The sequence below is a fragment of the Daktulosphaira vitifoliae genome, unplaced genomic scaffold (assembly GCF_025091365.1).
Source record: "Daktulosphaira vitifoliae isolate Bord-2020 unplaced genomic scaffold, ASM2509136v1 Scaffold_2, whole genome shotgun sequence".
NCBI classification, from domain to species: Eukaryota; Metazoa; Arthropoda; class Insecta; order Hemiptera; family Phylloxeridae; genus Daktulosphaira; species Daktulosphaira vitifoliae.
This window is the reverse complement of record NW_026099573.1, coordinates 29,394,849-29,412,317: the sequence shown is the minus strand read 5'-3', so window position 1 is coordinate 29,412,317 and position 17,469 is coordinate 29,394,849. Positions and strand designations below refer to the sequence as shown.

Below are 17,469 nucleotides of genomic sequence, written 5' to 3'. Positions count from 1 at the left end.
TTTAAAATTTCAAGAGTCTGTCTTAAGTTTCTACCTAAGTTAGGTAAAAATGATCAGTTCTAATCAAAAACGATTACCGGATCGATAAATATAAATTAAATTATTTTTTTATATTAATTATTTTTGTGTAATAAAGAATAATTTAAATTATTAATTAGAGTGTTTGTATTCATTATTTTTTTTAATATACCCGCTCTAAAACCAACATAGGCTTTTAAGTTTCATTCAGATGTTGTCTTAATAAATATTAAAAAAAGTATTGTTATTTTGAATTTTTAGTTATGATGAACAAATCATTCAACATATTTTATTTTTAAAAAATATATCTCGACATAAGGGTAATAACATTTGTTTTTAAAACAACAGTCGATTCCTAACAAAATGTAGAACTAATTATATACGTGTAAGTGAAAATCTTATCTAAAAATTAAGTCGAAAATCGCGAAGTTCAAGATTAATAATTAACGATTATATTCAAAGGTTTTTTGATGAGAAAAAATGATTCAATTACTTTTAAATATCATATTTTAAATAATGAAAACAATGACAAACTTGCTATACAACCAATCTCTTACCAAGTGTTTTATTTTACTAGAAATTCTGGTAACCGTTATTAACTTGTAGCCGACTTTCCCTTAGTCTCCATAATATTGTATTGGTGCTTTTAAACTATTTGTAGATGACTATTTCAAATTAAATATTTAAAAATTGAATTTAGGCTAAAAAGTATTGTCTTTCCCACTCTTGATTTTTAATATTCCATAAATAATTTTACAAAATAACAAAAGACAGCGAACATTCTTAATTAAAATAGTCTTAGTTAGTCGATAGTTTTATGTTTAAAAAACAATGTACTCAATTAAATAAAGTTAATGATACAAATCGTCAATTTGTAACACATTAACTACAAAAATTATTTACATAATACATTACAGTCCACTCTACATATATGTAAATGTTTTATTGTATTTGCTTACAATATTCAATTACATTATCTATAAATAAGTTTCGAAGTAACGAAGTTTCAATAAAACTTGAATTCTATTAAATTTAAACATCGTAACGAGATTCAGGTATATTTTTGTAACAAATATTAAACAGTAAAATTTCAAAAAAGTGAATCATTATCGTAACAGATCTCAAGTTAAATTCAAGTTGTGTTTTCAATTTAATCATTTTAAATAAGTAATAATGATTAAAGTGTAATTATTTGCAAATTAATTCGTTCGTTTATACAATAAAAAATATCCTCAGAACTGAAAAAAGTTATATATTATATAATTAGAAGATATTCTTTTTAAATTTCTATTCGAAATTTCGGGTAAAAATTTTGTGAGATGGATATGATAATTTTTTGATTTGTTAATTTTATTAGTAGAACAAAAATGAAACGACCTAAAATCTTTTTCATATTGAAACTCGTGAGTATATTAGAATTAAAAGCTTTTTAATGTAAATATTTAAAGTATATATTTGTGTTTTATACCGTAAAGTAATGATTTTAATACATAAAGAAGGTATGTAGGGCACATGGGGTACAGGTCGTACTGTTGTGTATTTATAACGCATTTCTTGAATGCTCTACATACTCCTTTTACATTTAAATATTTATATCCATAAAAATTTTTATAAGAAAAGAGCTAAAAACTGTGTATATTAAACATTTAAAAAATAATAATAATAATATTTTTAAATATAACTATTATGTATTTTTTTTGTTTCTGTCGTCATTTTTTCTCAGCACTCACAGAACTTTTTTTTTCTACGACACGTCAAAAGATCACAAATCGTAACTAGTAGAAAAGTTTCATCTTAAAAATTGAAAAAAATTTCTTCGTTCCCTGTAAATCTTTTAAAAAAATTACAAATTTTTAAAATCTATAAATTTCTAACTTTTAAATTTTTTTGTCTTAAAATTATCATAGCTTTTTAAAAAAATGAACGACTTTTTTTTTATTATATTTGTATTTCTCTTTTATTTTATATATGTATACATTTGCAATCTACCCCTTTACCGGCTCACAGTAGGTATTTAATATAGCAACCTTTACACGAAAAGTTAAAAATTATTTTCTATAGTACTATCATTTCCTGTAATATTTCGTTGTTTACAGGTATATGCTACGAGTTTAATGAGTGTTCAAATATTTATTGGTAGCTCTATTTTTATATATTCGTCGATAATTTTGACACAACTAAAAGATTCATCATCCGATATAAAGTTGAACGATGAACAGGCATCTTGGATAGGTAAGATTTACACAGAGTGATTCTTTTATCATAAACCACTTAATGGGAAAATAAAAATAATATTGATGAAACATTATTTTTATTCGTCACTAATACTTTATAAGATATATTTTTTTAATTAGATAAATTTAATCATTTAAGCTAGTTAAAGATAAATTTTGTTATTTAAAAAATAAAAATGTCGTATATAGAATGCTTAGTAAGTAAGGAAACAAGTCAGTTATTACAAACAATGAGAACAATAGAAACCCGTTACTTTACTAACTAAAAATGCTATATAAAATGTGTTGCATGATTGAACATTTGAGAAAAGTATGTAACTAAAATGAGACAAAAAAAATGATCAATGAATGTTATTGTCATTTTTTGATTAATTAAGTGGTTCATGATAAAATAATTATCCTATAAATGGAATTATTATAATAGAATAATATTTCTCAACAAAACAATATGGACCCTTTTATTTAACTAAAAGTAATTTTCCCTAATATACTTAAATACTAAATAATTACTCAGTAAAATATTTTGATAATGAACAAATAAATTGTTCAAAATAATCAAAATTAAACACTTAATTCAGTTATTATAAAGCATTAGTTAGTTTAAAATAAAACTGAAACCCTTCTTTTACTTTGCTATCAAAAAGTATTTAATAGACTAATAAATTTCAAATGTAGGATATCTTGACTGTTTAATATTTTCACATAGTATTTATATAACTGTTCAATATTTTTCATATTGAATAGCTATATAATTTTCTAATCGAAATTTTAATATAAAAATTAATTTAAATTTAAATTCACCATCTCCCAATTTGCTTATATATTCTCCAAATATATGGTAAATTTATACAAACTTTTTTTATGTGTAGGAATAAAATACAGAGTGATAAAGGTTTCTTATAAACCACCCAGTAACACGCAAAAAAAATATAATATTGAAAAACAAATTTTAGTTTTTTTTCAGTTACATAAAACTTTATCAGATAATAGTTATTTTTTTTAATGATGATCCCTTATAAATTATAGTGTTGTTAACTTTTTTTTTTAGCTTCGATGCGAAGCTGAGAAGGTATTGGTTTTACTAAGATGTTTTTATTATTTTTTTTTTTTTTCTGTTACCACTTTTTCTCAGCTCTTATCGAACGGATTTCTTTCAACGATACGTCAAAAGATCACAAATCGTATCTAGTCGAAGACATAACCCTCAAAAATTGAAAAAATTTCCCTCATTCCCCGTAAATGGGGGAAACCTACAAAAAAATTACAAATTTAAAAATCGCTAATTTTCGAAATTTTTTCAATTTTTTTACTAAAAACTGCCGTAACTTTTTCAAAAATGAACATATCAATATAATTTTTTTTTATTTATATTTATTCATATATTACATTTATAAATCATAAAACTTATAATCAGGATATAAATAAGGAAATTTTGAAAGTATTGAAAGTAAGATCAATACAATTTTTTCATAAGAAATAAAATTCTTATCCCTCTTTCATCCGACATACTTTTTTTTAAATAACACCATTTCCCTTTATATATTTATATATTATATATATTTATTCATATATTATATATATTTATTCATATATTACATTTATAAATCATAAAACTTATAATCAGGATACATATAAGGAAATAGAAGATCATGCAGCTCTTGGACTAATCCACCAATTTTTTAAAATTAAAAACTCTACAGATATGCATCGAAGATATTTAGGGAGACTAAGGGCCATTATTTAAGTTTAAATTATTCAAATTTTTATAAGAGTCTTTTAAAATGTTGGTCAATTATTCTTTTTCTTTAAAAAAGGAAATTTGGATCAATACAATTTTTTTATGAGAAATAATATTTTTCAATAATCCCTTTTTCATTCGACATACTTTATCTTAATCAGGATATTAATAAGGAACTATCAGATCATGTAGCTTTTGGAATAATACACCAATTTTTTAAAATTAAACACTATCTAAAGATTTGCACCAAAGCGTTTTTTATGATAGTGATTTTAATCACTGCCAGATATCATTATACTTGATTCATCTATGCCACGTCACCACTGTGCCGCGAACCCCCTGTGCTGGTTTTTTTAGTTTATAATTATAAAAATAATGATAAATAAGAAGCATAATAATAAATGTGAAAAAATATGTATACAGGGGATTCTTTTAACATTATTTTTTTGATTTTAATAAGTAAAAATTGTGTTAGAAAATTACTTTTGGTTTTTTTTAGTACAAATATAGTCTATACATTTATTAATATTAATAATACCCTTCATATGAACTTAATATGATCTAATCACAATACGAAAAAAAATATTTTAATAAAAAATTATGGCAATGTTTGTCTTGGGCCTGCAAGCTTATTGCTAACTCTTGTACTATATTATTAAAAAAAGTAAAAGTTTCCGACAATTGTCTTCTTCAGTAATTAATCTATAAATTTGGAGATCATATAATTTTAGGGGAATGTGTTAAATTTTTTGAATTTGTAGCAAATATGCATCGAAACGTTTTACGACAATGATTTTATCTATGTCAGATATTAATCAATACTATTCTAATAAAAAGCCTCAAATCGACTTTGCTGGATCACTACTGTATTTTAATTTCTTTTAGTTAGTTGTATTCTATGTTTTGGTGCTGTTTTTAAATCTATTCTTTAATGTATTTTTAACACATCTAGTTTGTCAAAAGTAGATGACATAAGAAGTTGTTACATACAATAAAGATTAGAGGTGTATATTACACTTAGTAACTAGCAGTGGTTGATAACGAATTTTAAATTTAAAATTTTTGCCATACATATTATTTATGACTTTGGCGGCACTGGTATCAATGAAAATTATTTAATAAGTGTGCTTTAAATATAAAACAGCAAACACCTAAGTATTAAACTTTGTCAATAAAAAACATTTAATTATAGCTTTAAAATATGTATGAAAAATTGTTAATATGTATTCGGTATGCACAAAAATGATTTTTAAAAACATTTTTTAGTTATAATCATTTATTTCAAAATTTTTTATTATAATATTTTATGGATTAAAGAGAAATAATTTATATATATTGTTACACAAAACAGCTCAAAAAAAAAATTATAATTATTTTAATTTTCGTATTCATTTTATAAAATAATGTAGAATATATTATTTTATTATTACATTATAATATTGATAAAATAAAATATAATTATGTTTTCATTTATAAGATAATTATTTAAAAAACTATGTATAATGAATAAAATTAAAATTAAAGATTTAAATCATGGTGTAAAATTATGTATTTTACTCACTTCTTCGTTATTTTCATCGACATTAAGTTTTATTTTATACTCTTTATTTATGTTAGAAACGAGAATGCCTATAAAATCAATTAGTTGCTCATTTATGAGTTCATATTTTGTTGGAGGAAAATATTTTTTTTTTAATAAGTCTTCACTTATTACAGTTCCGTACTCTTTCCAATCTGCTAGATCAAAGAATATGTTTTCATCTTTAAAATAATCAATTATTATTTGTATAATTTGATCTAAAACATCGCATACGAATTTAGAATCTGGAAAAAAATATGGTTCTTTAGGATAATTTTTGTAATTTTTGAAATCTTCTAAGCTGTTTTTGATTTTTTCTAGGCTTTTATTTTCTAAATGGTTAAGCTTAAAAAAACCGCACATAGTATATATTGTGGTACTAAATATTACTAGAAGTTTATCATCTTTCATACATTCAATTGCCATCTTACTATAAAAGGTCAATACATGTACATATTTCAATGACCATGGCCTTTTTATAGTAAGGGTAACGCTCATATGAAATACCTTCCACAAAGATACTTTTTCCTAATTGGCGAGCATGCCAATACGTCATACAATATGTTATTTCACTTCCTTCCTCACATTTGTTTATTGTTATTAATTCTTTATCCAAATATTGTAAGTTTACAAATTCATATAATTGAATTTGACCAATGTAAAAAATTAGTACACAAATTGATAGCAAAAATATAGTTGAAGTGTTCATAATTATATCGATATTTACGTGTCACAATTTTAATGCCTGTGATTACTTTGATTGTACTAAACATTTCGTAAAAAAATTAGATTTAACATTTAAAAATTTTTTTATTGACGCATTTATCATATATAGTTTTATTTACTTAACTGAATGATTATTTTTGTTTTTAAATGAACTAATAAATCGTTATATATGTGTATTAAATTTTTTTGATCAAATAACATATTATCAACACTTTTTATACACCTTAAATAGTGACAATCTTTAGATTATTCTAAATAATAATATAAGATCTTTTATCATACTTTTACAAATCTATAGAATTTTTCGCCTTCTCTTGTTCTTAGCCTATCATACAACTCATCATACCTCTTAAACTTCGCCTTACTTACTACATACTTGGCTTCTTTGCACAAGCGTTAATACTTCATTCAATTTTCTCTTCTTTTGCTCTGCTACCATACTTTGAATTGCTTTTTCTTACTTTCTATGAATTTGGACGTCAACATCCCACCACCATGTTTCTTTGTTACCTGACACTCTATTCCTATCATCTTTGCAGTATTCTTTACACAACTAGCAAATCTATGCCACACATCATTTATGTCTCCCTCGACATTCTACATCGTCCTATCTTTTACCGTCTTTAAAATTTTTTTTATATTACATTTTCTCAGCTCACACCAAACCGATCTTTTTCAACGATACGTCAAAAGATCACAAATCGTATTTAGTCGAAGACATTACCCTCAAAAATTGAAAAAATTTCTCTCGTACCCCGTAAATGGGGGAAACCTCCAAAAAAATTACAAATTTAAAAAATCGCTAATTTTTTCAATTTTTTTAAATTAAAACTGCCATAACTTTTTTAAAAATGAACATATCAATATATTCTTTTTTGTAGACGCTTAATGTTTTTACCTACCAATTGGTATATTTTTTTTATAAATTTAACCCTTTACCAGCCCACAGGGAGGGATTCAAAATGACAACTTTTTCACAAAAACTGTACTTTTTCAACTTAACTTTTGAAAGTGTTCCGGAAATACTGACACTTTTACATATATATTAAATTAAAGCTAATGTAATTTACTATATTATGGAAAAAAAAAATTTCTAACCTCATTTTGTCTTCATGGTTAAAATATCTAAAGTATACTATTTTTGTGTTAAAATTTTCGATTTTATTTTATCTTCATGGTAAAAACAGACATCAAAGTTAATAAAAAAAATACGATTTTTGTAAAAAAATTCTTTTTTATATTTTAAACTTTATAATGCTTTAACTTTTTGAAAGATGTATGGATCAATATAATTCTTTTTTTTATAGATGCATGATGTTTTTACTTATCATTTGATATATTTTTTTTATAAATCTGACTTTTTACCTGCCTACAGGGGGGGATTCAAAATGACATTACTTTTTCAACTTAAATTTTGAGTGTTCCAGAAAGTCTGACACTTTTATATATATATCTTAAATTAAATTTAATGTAATATAATTTATCATGAAATAAAAAAATTTGGGACTTCATTTTGTCTTCACAATGAAATTGGCTACCGAATACTATTTTTGTGTGAAAATTCTCGATTTTATTTTTTACATTTTTAACTTTATAATGCAATAACTTTTTGAAAAATATATGGATCAATACAATTTTTTTATGAGAAATAATATTTTTTAATAATCTCTTTTTCATTCGACATACTTTATCTTAATAAGGATATTAATAAGGAACTAGCAGATCATGTAGCTTTTGGACTAATACACCAATTTTTTAAAATTAAAAACTACAGATATACATCGAAGAGATTTAGGGAGATTAATAGCCATTATTGAAGTTTAAATTGCTATTATAACATATATTTAAATTATTCAAATTTTTATAAGAGTCTTTAAAAATGTTGGTCAATTATTCTTTTTCTTTAAAAATTGGAAGATTGAATTATACAAATATAAATATTATAATTAGAATATGTAAGGTAGTTTTTGTTAATATTTTAATTTCGAGATAAATGGCTAAATACTATTTTATACATTTTTTAATAATTATAACATTTCTAAGCAAAAATGTAGTAAAATGTATTTCTAGTTATGTTTCTAGAATCATCAAAATAAAAAACATCCCAAATAATATTTTAATATCAAATGCCTCCATTATAAAAAATGTTTTCTTTTAAATAGGTTTATGAAAACAAAAAATTAATTCTTATAAAATCATCTTCTATGAAGATAATATGACAATTTCTTCAATGACAAATTTTTATATATTTTCAAATTTATTTTTCAGCTAGTATACCAAACTTGATGTGTCCGATTGGTTTAATAGTAAGTGGAATGTTGACAAGCATACTCGGAAGAAAAAAAGTTTTACAGTATTCGTACATACCAATGATTATAGGATGGTTATTACTGTATTTTGCCAAGGATTTTTACTACATTTTAATTGCAAGAATCGTATTAGGTCTTGCATATGGTATACAATTAATATTTTCTCATACGTTCATAGCGCTTAAATTAAATATTTAATTCATTTTAAGAGAAAAATTATTTGAAAATATAATATAACAAGCTATTCAGTTTAAGTTATAATTATAATTAATTCTTTTGTTATTTGTATTTATAAACGAGTTCTCTTTTTATTTGAATTTTGTAAAGGATAAAGTTGAGTTCTCTTTTTTTTATTATGACTTCTTGTTTATTGAAATTTTCTATTTTTTATTGGTTTTGAAAAATAATTAGTGCAGTTCTCTAAACTCTTTCAATAAATATATTATTTGATACTTCATGAGTTCCTATGCAATTTATTATAATGAATTTATTACATAATGTTTTTAAAATATTATATTTGTTAGAAATATCTATCAGCAGTAGATTCTTGAATTGTGGTTCTGAAATATCTGTAAATTCTAAAAAGCTTAAGTAATACCTATTCCAAAGGTATTAATCCCATGTAAGATTTACTTTTCCTTAATCTTAATGAATAATTTTTTCTCCCCTGTGTTCGACTAATTTACAATTTATTATATATATTTAGTCTCTTACATTAGCCGTAATATACTGTTATGACTTGCACCATAATATAATACATACTTAATAATAATATTATAATTATAATAATAAAAATAATATATACTTGTTTTTAATTTTAAAAAAAATAATAATAATGGGTAAGACGGTGTAAGATGGCGAATGGGGAAAGATAACAAATTCAATATTTCTCAAAAATTATCATAGATAGCAGCCACTTCACATTTAACATAAAAACTTCATATAGTGCCCATGATAACTCGCAGGTATAAACATATGTACACTTACTATAGTTAGATTTATTATAAGAAATGCAAAATTAACGAAAGTTACTCTAATTTCGAGCTTTTAAACGCAAGGTATTATGATTCTATGATAAGTTTTTCAACTTTCACTCTTGAATATTCTGAAATTAATAGTAAATGCCTACTAACTCATAAAAAGTCAATGTTTATTACAATATTTTTTGTTACTGATAAATGTTAGTTCAGTAAAAATTACGTGAGGGGGAAAGATGATGAATAATTTTTATTTCGTCAACTTACACGACGTGTTTTTTTCATTATTTATACATTTTAGCTTCGATGCGAAGCTGAGAAGGTATTAGTTTTACTATGAGCTGTTTTTTTTTTTATCTGTTACCACTTTTTCTCAGCTCTCACCAAACGGATTTCTTTCAACGATACATCAAAAGATTATAAATTATATTTAGTTAGAGTCATTACCCTCAAAAATTGAAAACATTTCTCTCGTTCCCCGTAAATGGGGGAAATCTCCAAAAAAATTACAAATTTAAAAATCGCTAATTTTCGACATTTTTCAATTTTTTTTACTTAAAACTACTATAACTTTTTAAAAAATGACCAAATCAATATATTCTTTTTTATAGATGCATAATGTCTTTACCTTTCATTTAGTGTATAATTTTTATAAATCTGATTCTATACCTGCCCTCAGGGGGGGATTCAAAATGACAACTTTTTCAACTTAAATTTTGAAAGTATTGAAAGTAAGATCAATACAATTTTTTCATAAGAAATAAAATTCTTATCCCTCTTTCATTCGACAAATTTTTTTTTTTAAATAACACCATTTCCCTTTATATATTTATATGTTATATATATTTAATCATATATTACATTAATAAATCATAAAACTTATAATCAGGATACATATAAGAAAATAGGAGATCATGTAGCTTTTGGAATAATCGACCGTTTTTTTAAAATTAAACACTATCTACAGATTTGCATCGAAGCGTTTTTTATGATAGTGAGTTTAATCACTGCCAGATATCATTATACTTGACCCAACTATGCCACGTTACCACTGTGCCGCGAACCCCCTGTGATGGTTTTTTTTTTATTTTGATAGTACTCCAAATTCTGTTAAATTTTTTATAATGATAACAATAACATTAATATTATTATTAATATGATTATAAAAATGTAAAATATGATAGTGTAATAAATAGCAACTAATAAAATTTATTAAATAAATTTATTATATAAAATTGGTCATAAATTCACAGTTGCTTTCGATTGTAACGTCAATTAAGTACTAACATGCCACGGCAATATGTAAGAACATGTGAGAGGAAAAGTTGCGAAAATAAAGAAATGATGTTTGCTATATCAGATGTCGCAGGCAATATTTTGAGTCTCAACGCTGCTGCAATAAAATATAATATACCCGAGTCCACTTTATGAAGATATTTTAAAAAACGAGTTCATATTTCAGAGTGAAAAGAAATTGATGTAAATTTTCTCGAAATTTAGGGAAGTATAAAAAAACTTTTTCTGAAGCACAAATTAAGGAGTTGAAACAATATGTGATTGATTTTGACAAAAGAACATATGGTCTAACACGAATACAGTTTTCTTATTTATATTATGAATATGCTGAAAAAAGTGGAGTGCCCCATGTATTTAATACAGAAAAAAAAAACTGCTGGTGAAGGTTTTGTTAAATATTTTATGAAAGAATGTGAGTTTACATTAAGAAAACCTGAGTCTTCATCAGTTGCTAGACTCATGGTATTTAATCGAGTGAAAATTAGTATTTTTTTTGAGTTGCTTAGAGAAATCAGATTAAAATAATCATTCACAGCTGAACAAATCTACAACGTTGACGAGTAAGGATTTTTTCCACAGTGGCAACAAAAACACCAAAAATCATCAGCCCCATTGGTACTTTTCCGAGTGATAAAAATTTCGTCAGCTTAATTTGGGGTCACAGTGACGAGTGTGTGCACCACGAATGCTACTGGAAATTACATACCTCTATTTTTTATCTATCCTAGGGTGAGAATTAATCCAATATTTTTAGAAGGTGCCCCTCCGAGGTCAGCCGCAGTACCACATATTTCAAGATGGATGACAGCTACCAATTTTGTTAACTATTTAAAACATTTTGCATCGCATGCTCACCCAAGTATTGCACATTCACTTCTGCTTTTCATGGACATTCATGCCTCTCATGTAACCATCAAAGCTATTTAATTTTGCAGGGAAAATGGAATTATTATGCTCGGATTTCCACCTTATTTAACCACCGATTACAACCCCTAGATGTGGGTTTTTATGGTCCTTTAAGACAGCCTACAATCAGGCAGTTGATAATTTTTTGATATCCAACCCAGCTGTTTGCATTAGCATAACACATATTACTAAGATGTTTTGTTCGTCGTCTTACCCCAATCCATTTTTATCATCTTTCCCCACCTAAGGAGTAAGATGACAAAAATATCAATTTTCAGGAAAACTCATATTTCATTCCTAAGAATTTGAGAGGGGCGTTCGAAAAATTTGTAATGATAGGCTATATATAGAAGTAATTCTCATGCAAATTTCAAAATTTATATCCATTCGCAGAAGTCAGGATAAATCGTAGAAGCTCGCTATCTTACCCCACTTTACCTTATATATATATTTTTTTTTCGTAAATGGATTAAAAGGTATAATAGACAAGAATATGTATTTAAAATATAAAATTTTTCTTATTTTATATATGAAGGGTACACGGAAAAAACAAAATCGAGTTAATTTTTTGTAATATGAGAAAATTAAATTTTAAATTGTAATTTTTACAGTACTAAAAAACTTTTGAGAGCTATTACTTTTGAATAACTTACTTTTTTCATTAATTTAAGAGCTTAAATGATGCTAAATGACATATCAAATTGTCAACGAAGTCTCAATTAAAATAATTATTGGTCTACCCTTATTTCTTCAAATACCCTTCATTTTTCCTCGTTTTGTTAGATTTTGATTCCTAGATTACTAGATTAAATATCATGTAAATACCAATAATATCTTACAAGTACAAGTCTTGTATTAAATTTATAATTTTTTATTAATGTATAGTTGAATTATTTATTAAAAATTGTTCCATTAGTTAAATCTTAAGTTCCGATTTTAATGTCCAGTGGCGTTTGAATATATTTTTTTATTTTTGTATAATTTTGACAGTTAAATATTTTTATAATGTTAACTTATATTTCTGGTCTGATTTGTTTTATAATATATTTGCAACCAGCTGTTGGATTTGTTAGTTAGATAACATCATTCTTTTTATAATAAATATAAGTAAGTACATTTTAATGAAAATTATCCATGTTGTGTCTTCTACTTCAGACGTAAAATTTTGTTCTAATTAAATCTGTATTGATGAACGACTTGTTGCATTTCTTAAATTCTTTGCACCATTAAGCAGGCGTTTTTATTATTTTTACTTAGCTATTTCATCTGCATTATTATTATTCTCAATATTGAGTTGAAATTATTCGTATTTTTACTTGCTAATTCAACTTATTAATAACTTGAAGTGTAGATTCATTTATTTATCTGTTTTAATTAATTTCAATAAAATAAAATTAGCTAGCAACTTTCATTTAGCATACAAATCTATGCATTACACGTCCACGTGACGGATGGGCAACCATATTGTTTTATTTACTACCTATCCGAACCTAAAGAAGCTATACTTAAAAAATAGAGCAGCTTCCAAAATTTTATTTTAACTTGAGTGTGTTAACTTTTTATAATAATAAAATTCAGCAATAAAGCCTAATTTATTAGGTCTATAACTAATAAATCTTTAGTATATTATATTATGTATTTACAGGTTCGGGTATAGTGACATTCATATATACTGCTGAAGTCTGTCCCACAGCCCAAAGGCCATTGTTTTTAGCCTTAATCAGTGTTTTTACCGGGTTTAGTATGTTCAATATATCATTTTTGGGTATGTACTATGATTGGAAAATTATAGCCGCGATTTATGGCGTACTCAGCGTTTGCGGAGCATTAGGCCTGTTTACCATACCAGAACCTCCAAAGTGGCTCAGATCGCGTAATCGTAATGATGAAGCTATTCAGGCAGAAAAATGGTTTGGCGTAGATTCTATTCCGGTAAATGATGATTCTGAGGAAATAGATACTCAACCAGTTAAATCCGTCAAATTGTTGGCTTGGTCCACATACACTGCTCCCAATGTATGGAAACCTACATCTCATGTTATATTATTTTTAATAATACAGCAGTGGTCTGGTATTTATGTGTTGCTGGCATATTCAGTAGATGTGCTCCGGAATTGCGGCGTCCATAAAGATGGCATCACCGTCACAATGTATCTTTCATTTGCGCGAATAACTGGCAGTATAACATTTTTTCTTTTATCAGGAGTTAAACGGAGGACGCTTACAATCATATCAGGTTTGGGAATGTTTGTAGGGCTGTCTTTGGTCCTTGGCTACTTACATTTGTTGCAAAACGTTTCTGATTCAGTTTCACATAACGATAACTGGATTATTATATTTTTCTTTATTTATGTATATTTTACAATGTTAGGTGTAATGCCGATACCTTGGAGTATAATTGGTGAATTATTTCCAATGCATGTCAAAGGTATTTATTGTATTTTTATTTAAGAAAATAATATATTAATAAAATATATTTATGTTAAGGTATAATGAATGCAGCCGCCACATCAATAGGATACGTGTTTATTTTTTGTGTTACCAAATTGTACCCAATGTTTGTATCAAAATTGGGAATAAAAATTGTTTGGACTTTTTATTCATGCGCTTGTTTAATGATTGTTCTGTATGGTTGGTTTTTAATGCCTGAAACAAAAGGAAAATCACTAGAAGAAATTTCGACTAGTTTTGAATCGAAGAAAAAAAATAGTGTCATTGAATAATTTATTGAATTTCTAAAATAATTCTTTATTGGTTTTTATTTTTTAATTGACGTTAATTTAGCTAACTATGTACAATTCTGTGTAAAATACTTTTTATATTTCTATTTTGATTTATTTATTTATATAAATTCATTATTTAAAAAATTCAAGTATCTTTATACTAGGGGAGAGGAGAAGAGCGGTTCTGAATTGTCTAGTAGTATAAATATATATACCCGCGCTTCATCTTTATCCTTTATTATTAAATGTAAAAAACTTCCAAAAAATTATTTCTATTTAGTCGGCTTAATAGACAGTAAAAAAAAGAAAAATCTTATTCAAAATTTTATTTAATTGAAGTGAAAAATAATCAAAAACAACCGATAGTGTAATACTTAAAATTGCGTCACTATTGAATATTATTTAAAAACCCAAAAAATCTAACATTACTCTTCTAGTTAGGTTTTAAAAACTAAGGAGACAATAAAAATGAGGGGGTTAGTAACATAAGTTTAATAGACAAATGAAGCCATTTATAACATTGAATGAAAATGAAAAAGAAAATAATGATAAAAAGTTACATATAATGTCAACGTCTATAAAACTGGTCGATTTTGACACTCGTCGCGATAATAAATTTTTTTTATGAACAAAATATAAATAAAATAGTCAAAAAAGAAATTAAAGAAAAATTTAAAAAAAGAGTAAGTTAACGGTGGTTTGGTAATTAATGCGGCGAATATGTGTAGTTAAGCGGCTGAATACCATTAAGAGTTTAAATAACCACTGAAACGGCCAGTGATTACTAAACAATTCAATGGTTGTTATCGACTAGTAATTTTTATAGGATCATATTCTTATTTGTAGACCAGTTAAACACATATATTTCCATTTAAAAAACTAAAGTTGGTACAACATTTATTGGGGAGGAGTAACATTGAACTATCTTTTCTTGTCAATGAAAGTGGTAAGGATACTAATAACTTCTGAAAAGAAAAATTCATATTTTTGTATTATATTTATATTTTTATGCTACTAAAATAATCTATTACAAATTAAGAAACTTAACCGTTGTTTTACTAAGAAATAAACCTTCAAAACAATGAAATAAAATGTTTAATTTAAGTGTAATGTTCACTATTGAATCTACGTCAAATTTCATTATTTCAAAGCTATCGTATTAAATGAAAGGTTTAAAAATGTTTAAAACGATGGAGTACTTACATTTAATTATGTATAAATTTTAATTGATTGTCGTGCAATTATTCATATCATTCAGCATTTGAAAATCACGTACTAAATAGACTGATATCGATTACCTATTAGTGATCACGAAATGTTTATCTACAAGTACTTTATGGTAGACAGTCCTGTCTATACAATTAATTGTTTAACTAAACGTAATTATAATTACGTTAAGAAACATTTTAATAAATAATATAAATAATTCAAATTACTAATAATGTCAGTATTTTAATTACTCATATTAATAATTTAAATTTTCAGATAATTAATGTAAGAGAAATAGTAAAATATTTCCAAACATCTTGCACATCCTATGAAATGTCTAATGATAAAAATAGAAACGACTACTCTTTACCTTTAGTCTACATTTTGAAATACTAAAAACTTTTTTCATTTCCTTAGTTATTTTATTTTAAATTAATTAATTTTCTATTTAATAAGCAATATATGTATAATGCCATTAAAAAAATTTATAGATTACACCACTATAAGTTATAAGCGATGATTCTAAAAATTATTTAATAACTGATGATTAGTCAGTTTATATTTTGAATTACAAAATATATGTAACTAAAAGAAAAAGTAAAATGTATTTCCCAACATTGTATTTTACGAATTATCGAGTGGTTTATGATAAACCGATCAACTGCATCCGTATTCAGCTATATATAATTGTATAAATGATTGTTAACATACATAATCAGTGTTCAAATACTATTAGGATATTTATTGATGTATGATAGTTATTATGAGTTACCAGTTTATTGGTTTACCGGTTAACCGTATTTAAAAATAAGTTGATCCTTTACAAAGCATAAGAAATAAACCATAAAAATACTTAATAGTGGATAAATCAAGAATTATATATAACTGAAAAATACGAAAGAAAATTCACAAAATTATTATTATAATTTAGTGATTCACGGATTACTCTATAAATTATATATTACTTACTATATACTGTATATACCAGTATAATATGTTATACAAGTATATGTAATAAAATATATATACAAAGTGTCGTAGACCTAATTAACAACACTTATAACTTTTGATTGAATATTTTTTATAATATTTATAGCTGTCTTAGGCTACAATAAAAACATATTTTTTATTATTTATCGTTAACAAGAAAGAAAAATATATACCAAGTTTAAGTAATTTAATTAAAACTTTTCAATAAGTAAAACTTAAACAGGTCAGTGTAATTTAAAATATCAATAATGCCAGACATATGATTATTAATATAAAATTTTTTTTTGTTTTTTAAAAAAACATTCAGTTTAAAAATAAATTATGTTTAATCATTTTCTTTCGTTCACATATTTTACTACCATAAAAATACAAAAAAAAACATATTTAATATAGTTAAATTATTTTAAACGGGCAATAGGTCACCTATTTACTATGTTTATACTATGAAAAACAGATAATTTTACACATCAACAATTTGCAACAAATTAGTCACGAAAAATATTGCAAAGGAAACAAATGAGTAAATTAGTACTATTACTTTTAAATAGATAAGTACTAATGAGTACGTCAAACATCAAATACTAATCACGTAGTACTAGCGAACGTTCTAAATATTATTCACTAAATAATAATTTTTTTGCGATTTTCTTTTAAAATTGTAAGGAATTGTTTTAAGTGAAAAATATATGGTATATTTTAATAGTTTTAGGTCTGAACAATTTGAACTAAAAATGAAACATCCCAAAAGTTTCCTAATTAAAGCA

The 17,469-nt window shown here is 24.9% G+C and overlaps 1 protein-coding gene across 3 annotated transcripts; it reads left to right on the top strand.

Annotated features, from left to right (window-relative positions):
* The first annotated feature begins 973 nt into the window (after positions 1 to 973).
* On the top strand, positions 974 to 14,610 carry LOC126897253 (uncharacterized). 3 transcript variants are annotated; one of them, XM_050670732.1, is made up of 6 exons: positions 1,100 to 1,421; positions 2,115 to 2,250; positions 8,564 to 8,749; positions 13,429 to 14,019; positions 14,155 to 14,211; positions 14,271 to 14,610. In XM_050670732.1, the coding sequence occupies exons 1-6, from the start codon at positions 1,386 to 1,388 to the stop codon at positions 14,504 to 14,506; spliced, it is 1,242 nt and encodes a 413-aa protein (XP_050526689.1). In that variant the 5' UTR covers positions 1,100 to 1,385; the 3' UTR covers positions 14,507 to 14,610. The 3 variants fall into 3 exon arrangements, with proteins under 3 accessions (XP_050526688.1, XP_050526689.1, XP_050526685.1); XM_050670731.1 differs by lacking the exon at positions 1,100 to 1,421 and adding an exon at positions 974 to 1,073 and having other exon boundaries at positions 13,429 to 14,211; XM_050670728.1 differs by having other exon boundaries at positions 1,101 to 1,421; positions 13,429 to 14,211.
* Positions 14,611 to 17,469: the final 2,859 nt, after the last annotated feature.

Bases quoted from the DNA above. Each gene is read 5' to 3' on its own strand.
- LOC126897253 (XM_050670728.1), top strand. From the start codon at position 1,386: ATGAAACGACCTAAAATCTTTTTCATATTGAAACTC. The intron at 1,422-2,114 runs GTGAGTATATTA...CGTTGTTTACAG, and splicing joins TCTTTTTCATATTGAAACTC to GTATATGCTACGAGTTTAAT. The intron at 14,212-14,270 runs GTATTTATTGTA...ATTTATGTTAAG, and splicing joins ATTTCCAATGCATGTCAAAG to GTATAATGAATGCAGCCGCC.